Source organism: Alligator sinensis, unplaced genomic scaffold (assembly GCF_000455745.1).
Source record: "Alligator sinensis unplaced genomic scaffold, ASM45574v1 scaffold760_1, whole genome shotgun sequence".
NCBI lineage: Eukaryota > Metazoa > Chordata > Crocodylia > Alligatoridae > Alligator > Alligator sinensis.
The window spans coordinates 97,416-112,020 of NW_005841989.1; the positions used below are offsets into that span (position 1 = coordinate 97,416).

General features: G+C 49.2%; 1 protein-coding gene across 4 annotated transcripts in view; it reads left to right on the forward strand.

Moving 5' to 3' along the window:
* ARHGAP32 (Rho GTPase activating protein 32) overlaps window positions 1–11,445 on the forward strand; it is a 97,899-nt gene extending 86,454 nt beyond the window's left edge. For 3 of the 4 annotated variants that reach the window (XM_025201277.1, XM_025201276.1, XM_025201278.1), the window contains exons 11-14: window positions 189–1,061; window positions 1,915–2,864; window positions 4,117–8,309; window positions 9,212–11,445. In XM_025201277.1, coding sequence (XP_025057062.1) covers window positions 189–1,061; window positions 1,915–2,864; window positions 4,117–6,384 — 4,091 coding nt within the window. In that variant the 3' untranslated portion in view covers window positions 6,385–8,309; window positions 9,212–11,445. The remainder of the gene's footprint in view (window positions 1–188; window positions 1,062–1,914; window positions 2,865–4,116; window positions 8,310–9,211) is intronic. The other variant, XM_025201279.1, reaches the window with a different exon arrangement.
* The last annotated feature ends 3,160 nt before the right edge of the window (window positions 11,446–14,605 follow it).

Below are 14,605 nucleotides of genomic sequence, written 5' to 3' on the forward strand. Positions count from 1 at the left end.
TAATGTTGATGCATTCAAATCAAATGCTAAAGGAAAAGAGGCGCTGAGTTAACTTAACTGGTTTATTACTACTATTTCTATTACTCTGCCCATTGTTTTAAAACAGTTCAACAGAACTAGCTAGTAAGTAGCTGTCTCTTGCACTTTTATCTAGTGCTGTTAATGCTTCTGTACCTATTTATGGCTAGGTGAATCCAAGCTGTTCCGGCCCAGAAGACCCCGATCCAGCAGTGATGCATTGTCTGCTTCCTTTAACGGGGAACTCCTGGGAAACATGAACCGCTGCAATTCCTATGATAATTTGCCCCATGATGAGAGTGATGGGGATGAGGGACTGATTCATGTTCCTGCCCTCATCTCTCCTCGATCTGCTGAAGATGTTGACCTGAGCCCACCAGAGATTGGAGTAGCCAGCCTGGATTTTGACCCCATGTCTTTTCAGTGTAGCCCACCCCAGGCAGAGTCTGAGTGCCTGGATAGCAGTACTTCCATGCTGGAGTCAGTGGGCATCAGCAAGGACAAGCCAAGCGCAGGGAAGAGGGATTTGGAGTCTGGCAGTCAATCTCAGACCCCTGGCAGTGCCACAAGCTCTGAACCAGTCTCCCCACTCCAAGAGAAGATGAGCCCCTTCTTCACGCTGGACATGAGCCCAACCGAGGAGAAGGCCTGTAAGCCTCTCTCATTCTCTGAGAAAGTTGTCCATGCCTTCTCACCTAAACTGGGGCGAAAGCCACTCAAGTCTCCACCGCTGACTATATCGGAGCCAGTGTCATTTACACTGCCCAACCGGGTGTCAGAAGTGATTGGAGGGGTGCCCCACACAGCAGGGAACACCACTTCTCCAAACTGGAGCAAGGGGATCAGCATCAATGAAGCCACCAACAGGTCTCCAACCCAGATATCCTTGCCACTGAAAGCCTGCGAGATGGGAGCAAATGAAGGATGCCATCCAGAGGTCCGCACCCAAGTGGCTGCCGGTAAACCGGAGTTGCCAGATGAAGGGGCAAAACCAATGCCAGTCAGTCAGAATAAGACTGCACCCTCAGGACACACTCAGCCAGGTACAGTGCACTCTCCTCCTTTCTTTCTTCATGTTCCAGCGGGACTTGCTCTCAGACCTCTTTGCCTGCCTTTTAGGAGAGGGGACCACCTGCCAAATTTTGGCTCTAGGCCCTCTTCAGGGTGGTGCAAATTAGAAAGTTCTTACTAGAAATCTTTCTGGCTTCTCCTGTATCACACAGCTCTTGAATACGACTTAAATATTTTGCAAGGAAATGCCGTAGGCCTAGGCCCAAGATGCCTTTAAACCACAAGCATTTGGGGCAAAAAGTATACGGGTCATGTTCTCTGCAATACCTGCTTCCTAACTGTTGAACTATAAGAGAGTGCTTTAGATGATCTTGTTTTCTTGCAGCATTTCTATGTGCGATAGAAGATTACAGATACAGATACATGTGCATTTGGAGCCATTTTCAAGGGGGCTGGGGGGCTCAGAACTGCTCAGCAGCTGTCAAGTTCTAACAGTTACATGTGGACAAGCTGGGAATATTTAAAATATAGCAAAATAGCTCCAACTTTAATGCTGCTTCATTGAGGGGTTAAAGTTGGAGCAGTTCACTCCCTACTTGTCCATACAGATGTTGGAACACAAGAGCTGGTGCATGCTCCACAATCAGCAGCTCTCCTTTGGAAACTGCTCCAAATGTCCATGTGTCCCTATTCATAGTGTTTTTACTTAACTCATTCACGTGCTACAAAGTGTGGAAAGCATATGTTTTTATAGTGATGGTTAAAGGCTGCTGTCCTTGCTGGGATTCATCTCTCTCTCTCTCTCTCTCTCTCCACCTCTCCCCTGCCCCATTCCTTCCTTGCCCCTCCTCCCTCTCTCTCTCTGAATTTTGTCTCCCATTTCAGGAGCAGTTGCCCTCGACTCCCCTCAGGATCCTGTTCCTGTCAGTTCTGTGTCTCTGATCCCTCCTCCTCCTCCAAAAAATGCAGCGCGTATGCTAGCCCTAGCATTAGCTGAGTCTGCACAGCAGGCTTCTGCTCAATCCCAGAAGAAGCCAGGGGAGGCTCATTCTGACTGTGCAAATTACGGAGAGACTGAAACTGGTACAGCTCTAGAAAAGCTCCACCTCTGTGCTGGTGCTGCCCCCGACAAGCTGCATCTTTACGCTGGTGTGGCTGAGAACAGGCTCCACTTCCAGACTGGTGCATCCGGAGATCGCTTCCAGAACGGGGCACCGGTAGACAAGGATCTCCACAGTAGTGGCACACCTGGGGATCACAACCATTTGCATTTAGGCACATCTGGAAACCAAGACCAGCACTCGCACCTCCATACCAGCATGCCTGGGGATGCACCTAGTGGCAAAGACACAGAGCGGGACCACTCCACCTTCCATACTGTAATGGGGGACAAGGATCACTTCCCCTCCCAGCTCAGGGATCGGGACCAGGTTCACCCCCATTTAGGTATACTACTTGACCAGGAACCATCTGCAACAGATGTGCCTACAGACAAGTCCCATCTACGTACCTGCATACCTATGGACAAAACCCACATCCCGAGCTGCATAGCTGAAGACAGATTTCAGCTTTCTTCTGTAACTGGAGAGAATATCACCATGGCTACAATGACATATGTTACAACTATCCAGACCCCAGCAACCACAGCAGGTCATGGAACAGCTGGTCAACTTGCTGGTGTTGAACCCACCACGCAGGCAGACATCATTGTTACCACGACTCAGCGCACTCTAACAACCAGCCAAGCAGTTTTATCTCAGAGGCCAGGAGACCACCAGCCGGCAATGGGACAAGTTCCAGCAGCAACCACTAAAGGACCAAGTAGTTCCAACCATGTAAGTGGGGGCTCATACACCCAGCACCTAGTATATTTATACATACCATGCACAGATAAAACTATAGCGCCAGAGGGAAAAGCTGAGGGAGGTAGTCTAGACCAGAGAGCAGCAAGGGAAGCGCACACTTTCTGCTCCAAAAGACGGGGAGTGCGGGTGGGTTCCACAAATTACAAGGAACTGCAAGTACGTGAATATATAACACGCAGGCATGTGCACACAGAATTTCCTACTGTGTTCACTTATAACTTTGCAAAAACCTACCATGCTTTTCCTTTGACACGAGCGTGAAAGTTCCCTAGATTAATAGGATGCCACCCCATTGCTCTTAGATCCTAAAATAATGCAGAGTGTTTTTAAGAGACAGATTTGGTTCTTGTAACATGGCGACTGTAGGGGAATGCGCTATTTAACTGTGCTACTGGGAAATTAGAGACAGGTTTGAATTCAGAAACATCTCTTTGGTGTCTTAGAAACAACTGTGGGATGACTGATACTGGGAATGCTAATTTAGAGCTCTCAAAGCTTCCATCAGAAGTGGGCACCTTGCACTTGTAGCGAGCAGTTCCCTAATTCCTGGTGTAGGATTTGGGTTTATATAATATCCTGGTTTCTACCTGCTGCCAACTAAACCACACTGAAAGATTAACTATGTTGACACCCCCCACAGTCTGATTGTATTAGACATTGAGGGATAGTATCAATTCAGAGGAAGTTGTTAGTGTGATGCCATGATGGATTATGCATTCATTAATCCATGCTCAGAGCTGCACAAATGTAAAATCAAAGTGCATTTCTGCTAAAAGTAACTCTACTACTATGTATAAAAAAAAAACCCCACCCATCAAGTGCTCCAGGCTCTGTGGTTTCTAAGCGCCAGCTTATATAAAAGTTGTAATCTACTGACAACTACCATCTCTCCAGTTTGTTGCTTTCTTTCTGTTCTCATGATTGTAACATTTACCAGCCTGTCTGACAGCCCCCCTCTGAGCCTGGGGAAATGATGCAAATTTCAGTTGGTCCCAAAGTTCACTTCAGTCTCTCCAAAAAGGCAGCATTTGTTTCAGTTATCAAGACAGACATAGATTTGCATTAACACACTCTCTTGATTTCAAGACAATGCTGTGCAGTTTATTACGAGACTTGGGCTGTATTGTAGGCAAGGGAGTTTGCACAGAGCCAGGCCTACAGGTGCGGAGTATGTACTGCTGGTGCTTGCTGCTGACATCTGCCTATGATGTTTCCCTACCAGGTACGTGGAGCACTAGCTCCAGAAAAGCCGCCTGAGCCTCGAGTAGCTGAGCCTGCTCCCATTTTCGTCACCGAAAGCAGCTGCACTCCCCGGTGTACCTCGTCCACTCCCGTGTCCTACCAGGGCCACTTAGAAAAGTCCCGGGAGAATACAAGGGCTCCTGCTTTGCACCTTCGGTCTGAATCAGTCCCTGGTCACTCCTCCTATGGCTTCACACCCCCAGTTCCACCCGTGAGAACGCTGGAGAGTAAAATTGCTGCAGCCATGCACTCCAACAGCGCTGATGCTGTCAACAACTCCAACTACCATTCCTTCCTGGTCTCCTCCATGCTGCCTTCCTCCGTGGAGGATGCCTTGCCACCGCCTCCCCCACCCAAGCATGCCTCTCTGCAGTCTTTGTATCTCGCCCATTCCAAGTCAGAGAGTGCCCCCGAGCCCCCCGCCCCCGAGAACTACCTGCACCACAAGCCGGCTTCCATCCACCAGTACAGACCTGAGAGCGTCCCACCACATGTCTCGTACCACAGCAAGTCCGACCAGCACCAAGCCTACGCCTCTAGGTCAGAAACCCCTACATCCATGGGCCCCCGGTATAACACCTATGCCACTCAAGGGAAGAGCACCTCAGCCCTTCACTCCAAGCCTCGGAGCCGGGCTGAATTCGTGTCCTCCATGAGCCCTACCACCATGCGTAGCACCAGCTACACTGAGGAGGCTCCTCCCTACCCCACTATCAGGAGGGTGCAATCACTGCACGTCCCTACCCCGTCTGCCTCCACTGCCACTATCCGCTCCGTGCCCATTTCACGGACAGAGGTGCCACCTGATGACGAGGCAGCGTATTGTCCACGGCCCCTCTATCAGTACAAGCCATACCAGCCCCACTCGGATTATCATGTCACTCAGCTGCAGCCATACTTTGAGAATGGGCGCGTGCATTACAGGTATAGCCCTTATTCAAGCTCTTCTGGCTCCCCCTACTACACTGCAGCAGACGGGAGCTTCTACGACCTGGACCCTTACAGCACCATGCGACTCAGGCAGTTCCACCCCCTTCCTAGCCGAGACTTTGCCTCGTACACCTCCAGGCTTCAGAGCAAGACTCTGTACCGTAATCCCGGCCTGCCTGCCTACCCTCGGGGAGGCCTCATCGGCCACCTGGCAGGGGAAGAGCACAGCTTTATTAGCAGAGATGTGCCCCCTGCCCCAGACATCAAGCACGTGTACATGTCGTGGGACTTGGAGGACATGGAGAAATACCGCATGCAGTCCATTCGCCGCGAGAGCCGCACGCGTCAGAAAGTGAAAGGGCCGGTGATGTCCCAGTATGACAACGTGGGCCCACTGCTGCCAGAGGAACTGGGGGGGCTGGACGTCATCCACCTGCGCAGCAAATCAGATCCTGGGAAAACTGGTCTCCTGACTGTGGCTGAAGGGAAAGAAGGGAGGTACCCAGCCAAGGCAGCCACCCCCGATGGGGAGGAGCGCTACTACGTGCAGCATGTGGAGCCAGAGCCTGACCGAGCTCACTACCATGGGGCCTACGGGAACGGGCAGGTGGAGAAGCCTTCCCTTCCTCAGAAGCAGAGCAGCATTAGGAACAGAAAGTTGCATGAGACGGGCTGCAGCGCCAACGAGCACAGGACGCACCTGCAGCAGGAAGCAAGCCATAGGCAGACCTCAGAATCCAAAAATGGCCCTCCTTATCCGGACTACCGGCCAAAGGGTGGGCAGGAGCCCTGCTCTGAGCCCCTGAGCTACCAGCACTCAGGTGGGAAGTACATCACATCTAGCCAGGAGACCCTGAGGCTGAACCACAAGGAGATGAGGGGTGCAGAGGACAGACCAGATTTGGAAAGGCCTCGAGCCAGGCAGACCGCTCCTGTGGAGAAACACCCCAGAGACTGCTATAAAGAGGAAGAGCACCATGCCCCCCCCGTGGCGCCACCCCCCAAGCCAGAGCGGAGCCACAGCCTCCGAATGCAGCACCCAGAGAGTATAGAGAGGGACCCTGCCCTCCTCTACCCATACCAAACCCTTGGCAAACGCCAAAGCACTATGACAGTGGTGTCCCAGTACGATAACCTGGAGGATTACCATAACATGCCTCAGCACCAAAGAGGGGGCTATGTCGGAGGAGGGGGCTTTGCGCCCCCCAGCTTTCCCCATTCGCACAGTCGGACTTATGCCACAGCCTTGGGCCAGGGGGCCTTCCTCCCCACAGATCTATGTCTGCAGAGGCCCGAGACAGAGGTGCATGCCGAGTGAGCTGGGGGAAGGAGGGATAGAGTCTTAGCAGCCTCTGCTGGACAGTGGACTGTTTTATTTTTTCAGTGACAAAAAAAAAAACCCACAAAAAAACCCAACCCTGCCCCGATGAGCAAAAGCAAACCCTGCCCCCAGCCCACCACTAACTGTTTTTATGTAGTAGAGGTACAGCTTTTTCCATGTAGTTTGAGAGGTTGGCATGATCCTGCAGGCTGTTGGCATGTAAAGAGACAACCCAGTCATGAGGGCAGACCTGAGGCATGGTGGGGAAGGGGCCAAGGGTTTTTCCTCCCCTGGTCTGACGTTACTTGGCTGCCATAGCACTCTCGCTACCCCCGCCATCATTTGGTGCGTGAGGTGCTGGTGTATGCAGCAATTCTGGTCAATCTGGAACAAATGAGGTCATGTTCCCAGCTGCTGGCCTCAGAGGAGTAGTTTGAATGATGCATGCTGGGGCGGCCTCTGTCCTGACCCCTGTCAGGTGAAGCAGCAAATCAGTCATGTGCTAAAAGCTGTGGGGAAAGAGCAGCTTGTTCCCTTGCAGACGATTCCTGATGCTCTAGTGGGCTTAATCCCAGCATTTGGAAGCAAGCAGGAGTCTCTCCGCTGACTTCAGCAAGTGGGATCGGTCCCAGATGAAGGCAAGTGCTATTGTAGGATACGGGGGAGGGCATTTAAAGACTCACTTGACAAGCTGCTTCTGACCACAGAAAGGATTTCTGCAGGAACTCAAGTATCCATGTTAATCTCCCTATTGACAATGGAGACCAGCTTTGGTAGCTGGGGGGGGGCAGGTCTGTGTTTCTAACATTCAAAGGAAAACCCCACCCCCACCGCCACACCCAGCCCTTGAGAACAACACATGCATTTCACGATTCCTCTTTACTGATAGACTAAGGTCCAGACCATTTAATTCCAAGGGGTGGCTGGCCATATAATGCCATCCCTTTACAATGTCACCGTAGGATTATGTCCAGCTTGTAAAGTAGAGCACAGGTTACCAGCTGGGAATGACTATATAAGCACCAAGTTAGCTGCATGACCAGGTATTTGCTCTGGGCCAAATCCCACAGTCCCTAGTTCAGGGAAGACTCCCATTGACTCTGGGATATGGCTTTCCATATCTATAGTACTGCATTACCAAGGGAACCCCTGTGAAGTTGCTGCAAGTACAGAGTAGTTACATGCTATCTGTGCACTGTGAAATAGTATTGCCTCTGTTGTTGCAAGTGTAGTTCACACCAGTATTCAGGCCATCAGTGGGGACTAAAGGGCCAGTACACCTCTATAAAACACTCCAGCAATGTTGCCCTGTGTATTTAAAGAGCTTTCTGTGTTGTAAAAGAAGCAATGTCTGATCTGCAGCCGCTTGAATTCCCAAGACTCAAAAGTCGCTGCAACCCCCCATCTAAGACACATGCATTGTGTTAACCAGGGCTTTCTAGCAGCACCTGAATTGTAGGAGTTTTAACGTGCTATGACAGCGGGGCCTTTCCTTGTTCTGCTTGGTCAAAAATGGCACTGCTTACTTTGGACCTCCAAGGTGTTGTGTCCTTTTTAAGAAAACCCACCCAGAGGTTTTCTTAAAGGTCCCACAGCTGGTGCATAGCTCACACTGGATCTTTAGACAAAAGAGCTCATTGCTATTTTCGGCTTTTAAGTAGTAATAAGAACTTACCACATCTCAGAGGAACACCCCATGGCTAGTAGCTAACCAGTCATTAGCCATTTGCTTCCTTTTAATCTTGTTGCCTTGTTTGGGCCTGTTTCATTAATGGGACCTCGTTAGTCCTATTTTGTTGTGTGATGCATTGTTTTAAAGATTGTTTTTTCATACATAGAGTTGTTCTTAAGTGTTATGGAAATAAATCTGGTGAGGAAACAACAAACACTGTGATCCAGGTTACCATGATCCCATTAACCCTGTGAGTAACTCAAGAAGTGGGATTTGAGGGTGGGCAGTGGGGTGGGGGCTGCTAAAAGGAAAAAGCATGGAAAGGGTCTTTAGATGGAGGCATGTACTATGTTGGTTGTGGACCATCTGGTCTGTGCTACTAGCTAGTAAAGGCTGAACCCTCCTTCCAACTTTTCTGATGGAGTTTGCTTATATCGTACACAGGCTCTGTAGAGGTATACTTATACTTTAAAGATGTCGGTGGATGAGGGCTAACATTACCATTCCCCACAGCTGCCATCTGGCTGCTGCTTTAGGTTCAGCCTCCCTTGTTCTGGAGTTGAGGCAAGAACAAATGCATTTGGTTCAGGCTCTTTGGGATTCAGGTAACGAGGGCTGCAGGTCAAACCTCTCTCTCCATGAAAGCCTTAATTCTCCCTCCTAACCTCTTGGTATTAGCCTTATATGACCAGGACTGTCCCCTGGTGAGAGAGCCCCACTGAGCTCCCTCTAGTTCTGTAAATGCCTCTCAATTTGCCTGCAGTCATCACGTGACTTGAAGCCAGTCTTCTCCCGTAGTGTATAAAGCTCCAGACCATTTCCCTGACTTATGAACAACAGCAACAAGAGACAGGGCCAGGGATTTTGAGCCTGCTTAGCAGTTCACAGCACTAACCTCTGCACTTGAGAGAGGCCCAACATGTGCCTGGTGCTGATCACTCTCTACCACCATTGACTTCAGTGGATATCAAGGGCCCCTAGCACTTTGCAGGCCTCAGGCCATACAATGTGCAGCTGCCCTACTGGCTAGGATACACTTCACTCATAAAGTGTTGCTCACAGAAATGGAGACAAGCCCTGTGGAGACCAGAAAGCGCTCTGTCCTGGTCCAGAGATCTTAGTTATTTAGCTGCTTCCATTTCTTCTTCCCAGCCATAACAGCATGTGAGCAGAGGGCTGCCTGTGTTCAGCATTGGGTGAAGACCCCTGAAGCAATAGGCTCAGGAAGCCTGGACCAAGCCCCCTTCCTTGAAAGGATGACCAGCTGCTCAAGCCATTCTTAAACCCTGCACCCCAGCCCCACAAGAAAGCCATATAGTGAACTATGCAGTTCTGCTCTGGACCTGTGGTTAGTGTTGGATCTTGATGCCCCTTAGGAAATGGGTCCCCTTCCCCGTTGATTAAAGATCAAGGTACTTGGTGTCTGCCCTGCTATACCTGGAAAAATTCCCAGTATTCAGGGAAATACTGGGAATTTCCTGTGCAGGCAGCTGAAGCGGGGAAATAGTTTAGCTGGCTACCGCTCATCCCTGTTGTTTTCTAAAAGGTCCCATCTAGCCCTGGGCTAGGCAGGAACTGGGTATGGCATATGGTAGGGAACACAGGAGAAAACTCTGCTTTCTGTCAGCAAATGGGACTTGGAGGGAGACCTCTGCTAGGGAAGAACAGTGAGGAAGACAGTGCATCAACAAGCACCAATCTGCTCAGCTGTAGGAGCCCTATTGTCTGACCACATCTCCAGCAAGGGGACACGAGCAGCTCCAGGACTGACATAAAACGTCTCCAATACATGGGTTATTTACTGCCTGCATTTTAGTTCCCACTTGCTGCATTTTTCAGCTGAAATTCTCTCTACCTCACATAAGAGGTAGGGCCCAATTCTGGGTTTGTACCCCCAACTTTGGAGCAGCATTTGGCCCAGAAAGCAATCTTGCCCCATGGGGATAGGTGTCAAGATGGGCCCTGTAGAGTCTCTTTTAGTTTCAACTTTCATTTTTTTTAAGGAAAAAAAAAAAAGTCTGATCAGGTTAAAATGTATATGCATATATGACAGGAAAATACTTTGTGCCTATGTCTTTGCAGAGGTAATGGGTTTACGCTTATCAGTTGGGAGGAGGCCAGTGAGGATTGCACAGCCGTAGCTAATTGCTACACAAAACCAAAACCAACTTGAAAATGTATTGTTCCCCTTCACCTACGGAAAGGAGAGCCCCTTGTGAGTTCCCTGCCATCCGTCCCATCAGTCTCTTGACAAAGCACTGACTGAAGCAGCGTGTTACGTGTCAGAGGATGCAAAATTGTGGTTTTAACTTTTCTTGTTTAAACGCACAGACACGCACACAAACACACAAAAAAGTGATTTTTTTCCAGACCCTTGTGCTACAGAAGTCTGACGCGAAAGGCATGGCATAGTTTAAACATATGTGCCCAGTAACCCCATTGTGCGTGAGAAATCTTGCATTGTACAGTTTTAGTGCAAAACAAAAGGACAAGAAAGGGTTGTCTTGCAGTTCACTTCCCTGCTATAGAAAACTTGATTTTTCTTGCCTGGAGCCGCATGAGCGAAGCACCCAGAAAGCCTTGGGTTACCTTCAGAGTTCCCTTCACTTTAATTTATATAGTGTCTTATTTTTGTGTTCATTTTTTTTTGTGTGTGTGAATTGGTGTAAAATGTATATGCCGACAAGCTCATGTATTTTTATGTAAATATTTTTGTGGTTTCCCACCAACCTTCCCTGTAAATACTTAGATTCTCATTTTCTTCCCACCGTGTACGATGCGGATGTGGTTTTGTTTCTGTTTTTTATTTGTACTGTAATGCAATGATCCAGACTGAGGTGTCTTGTGGTATTAAACAAAAAGCAACAGTCCCGCTGAGCTCACACTCAGATGTACAACTCAACCGCATTAATCAAGCCAGGGTAAAACCTACTCCTTTGCGTTCACGTTTGTTTGTGCCTCTGCCTTGTTAATTAACAATAACCTAGAAGAAGGACACAGGACATGGAAACGCTAGCTTAGGAGCCACGCAGTCTTGGGGGCCAGATACCTCAGACGATGAGAGGGGTGAAGACTGTGCGTGTGCCAAGGCTCCTGTGAACCACTGGCCTTTGGCCCATCCCAGTGCTTATCTGTTCAGCTACGCCTGTGGCATAACTGTTCTGAAAAGAAAACAAAAATAAATCATCCTTGGCTTTCCTAGTCTCCCTTTCTTCTCACCTAGGATTGCTGCACTAGGAAAAGGCCAGGCAACAGATCTGACTCCTAAGGGTTGAACTGAAGTCGCTGATTAAAGCAGGTTGGGGAAGAAGAGGGTGCCCGACCAAGCTTTTTGTTCCAGTGTTGTACAGCACCGAGCACAGTGGAGTCTTGGTCAAAGACGAGCTCCCAGGCCCTACCACTGCTGGTGTATTAAATAGTGCATCAGCCCTTTGGTGTTCAGTCATCTTTGCCAATAACATGATAAAGTAATTATTTCACTGCTTTCACGGTCTTCTCAGCAAGTGCACACACTGCTGTCTGTCCCATCCCTCCCCCCTGAAGCATGCTTTTCCTTAGTGTGCAAAACCCCTGCTGGTGCACTGACACAATCAGCAGCTCACAGATTGCATCTAGAAAAGTAGTAGTATGGTGCGAGTCCAGCATAACCCCAGGAATCAGAAAAGCAGGGCTGGAAGGGACCCGAGGAGGTGATCTGGTCCAACCCTCTAATCAAGGCAGGATCATCCCTACCCAAGCCATCCCATCCAAGTCCTTGTCTAGCCCATTCCTAAAGCTACACAACTCTGTTGTACAACTACAAGGCGTATTGTCTCAAGCCCAACCTACCACAGGTAAAGCAAGAAGACGATGACTCCATACATGAATTTGGTGGTCGTTACCATCTGTCCTTGCAAGAATCAGTCAGAGCAGAGTTCCAGCCTGGCTTCTAAGCAGCTTTGCAAATGCATCGGGGATAATTGTTAGCCCAGGCACCAAATCTGCTCACCATTGCAGGCAGCACAATTGCCAGATCACCCTATAGGAGTGCACCACTTGAATTTGATGGCTTCTAAAAGGTTAATAGGATGAGGCAAAGAATCACCACAGGTCATCCCTCCCTTCCCCTGCTTATTGAAGTGCTGTACAGGGCCAAAGCCCTATGTCTGGGGCAGGGCCTTGTTGTGCTTGGTGTTCAGACAGACACAGAAGGCTATTTGAAAACCCAGAAACTTAGAATCAGATTTGGAAGGGACCGCAGGAGGTCATTTAGTCCAACCCCCTGCTCAAAGCAGGACCAGCCCCAACTAGAGATCTTAAAAACCTCCAACGATGGAGATTGCACTACCTCTCTATGTAACCTGTTCCAGTGCTTTACTATGCTCCTAGTGAGAGAGTTCTTCCTAATATCTAACCTAAACTTCCCTTGCTGCAACTTGACCAGCCCTGGCCAGTTCTTGGACAGCACTAGCCCTGTTTAGTGGAAGCTGTACAGTGACACTATCACTATCTAACCTAAACCTCCCTTGCTGCAACTTGAGCCCATTGCTCCTTCTCCTGTCATCTGCCACCACTGAAAACAGCCCAGCTCCATCCTCTTTGGATCCCCCTTCAGGGAGTTGAAAGATGCTATCAAATCCCCTCTCGCTCTTCTCTGGACAAAATAAGCCCAGTTTCCTCAGTCTCTCCTCACAAGCCATGTGTCCCAGCCTGCGAACCAGTTTTATTGCCCTCTTCTGGACTCTCTCCAACTTGTCCGCATCCTTTCTGTAGTGGGAGACCCAAACCTGGGCACTACTCCGGGGGGGGAGGGTGTCTTACCGGTGCTGTGTCGAGGAGAAGAATAATTTCCCTTGACCTGCTGGCAACACACCTACCAATGCAGCCCAGGATGCCATTCACCTTTTTAGCAACAAAGGCCGACTGCTGGCTCATATTCAGCTTATTGTCCACTGTATCCCCAAGGTCCTTTTCTGCAGAGCTGCTGCCCAGCCATTCAGCCCCCAGCCTGTCTCGGTGCATGGGATTGTTCTGTCCTAAGTGGGAGACTGCCCTTGTCCTTGTTGAACCTCATGAGATTTCTTTTGGCCCAATCCTTCAATTTGTCAAGGTCACTCTGAATCCTAGCCCTACCCTCCAGCACATCTACTACTCCAGCTTGGTGTCATCTGCAAAATTGCTGAAGGTGCACTCCATCCCCTCTTCCAGGTCTTTGATGAATAAAACCTAAATTGTTTTTAAAAAATTCTTTGAAACAAGTTAAAATGCTTTAACTTCTTTTCAAGAATTTGAAGTCCAAGGCTAATTGGCAGGTCACTGATCTATGATTGCTGTTTCCCCTCACCTCACTGGAGTCACCTGCAGAAAGGGAATTCTGCAAGATGCTGGCAGCTTAAGGCTGGTAAGAAGAGGTGCTCAGCAACCTGACCTCCCGTTGGGGGACATGGAATAGATCAGCTCTAACGACCCGTCAAAAATGCTCCATGTGGCACCTCAGAGCCCTGCTGTGAAGTGCACACACAATCCCAGAAAAGAAGCAATGTAGCTTTCTTAAAGGGGGTCCAGGTGAGTGGCCAGCGCTATTCTAAGACATCTCCAGGAGATGGGATATGATTCCCAGCCTAGCTCCTGGGCACAGCGTAAGCAGGGTGTCGACATGCCCTATGATCACCTGTAATGCTGCCATATGGCAAAAGGGACAGCAGGATCAGTGAGCAGGTTGCCACATGGACCATAAAACCATTTCAGCACCATCTCTTATTAATACAGCCACTTCCCCGCTTGCCTGCAAGGGCGCACACACTGCTCATTGCCTGACACATAGCACTCCTCCAGCTGGAGTCCCTTGACAGGATGCACTTGTTCATCCAGTGATTTTTATTTGCCCCCATGGGACCCAAGCAAACATCTGCTCCCATAGCTCTGCCTCTCATGGAGATGGGCTTTATGGCCTGGAGTCAGACTAGCTGTAATGGTTCCTGCTCACCTTAATATCTGTGGAGTGCTGACCTTAATATCTGTGGAGTTAAGAATGAGTGCATAATCCACTTTCAGCACCCAGATGCTCACAAGCAAGGCATTGACTAGAGGAGTTGTCAATGGGCATATTGAAGGGGATGAACAAAATCAACACATCGGCAGAGGCAATTCAGTGCCAAATTGTACCACACATTCTCACCTTCCTCAGATCACTGCCTGCTACCTCCGTGTTTCCAGGGCTCTATTCATTGAACCCTTTCTTCATCCTGAACACAGCAGAGGAGTCAAAAACAAACTAGTCAAGGTAATGTTTGAGAACATCCTACACTACACTTCCCTCAAACTGCTGCCAACTCCTGTGCTTTACCGTGCTGTGCAAAGGGGTAAAAAGAAACCCTGGGAAAGGTAAAGTAGAAGACTGGGAAAGACGTATATAGGTATAGCTGGTCCCAGTGAACAATCCTGCTTTTCTGAGGCACATATGATACATCTCCAGCACTGTCAGTCTTTGTACTGACAAACAACTGCACCCAGCAAAGGTGAAAAATAAATTGTGAGCACACACTTGTAACACAAGGAGCCATGACT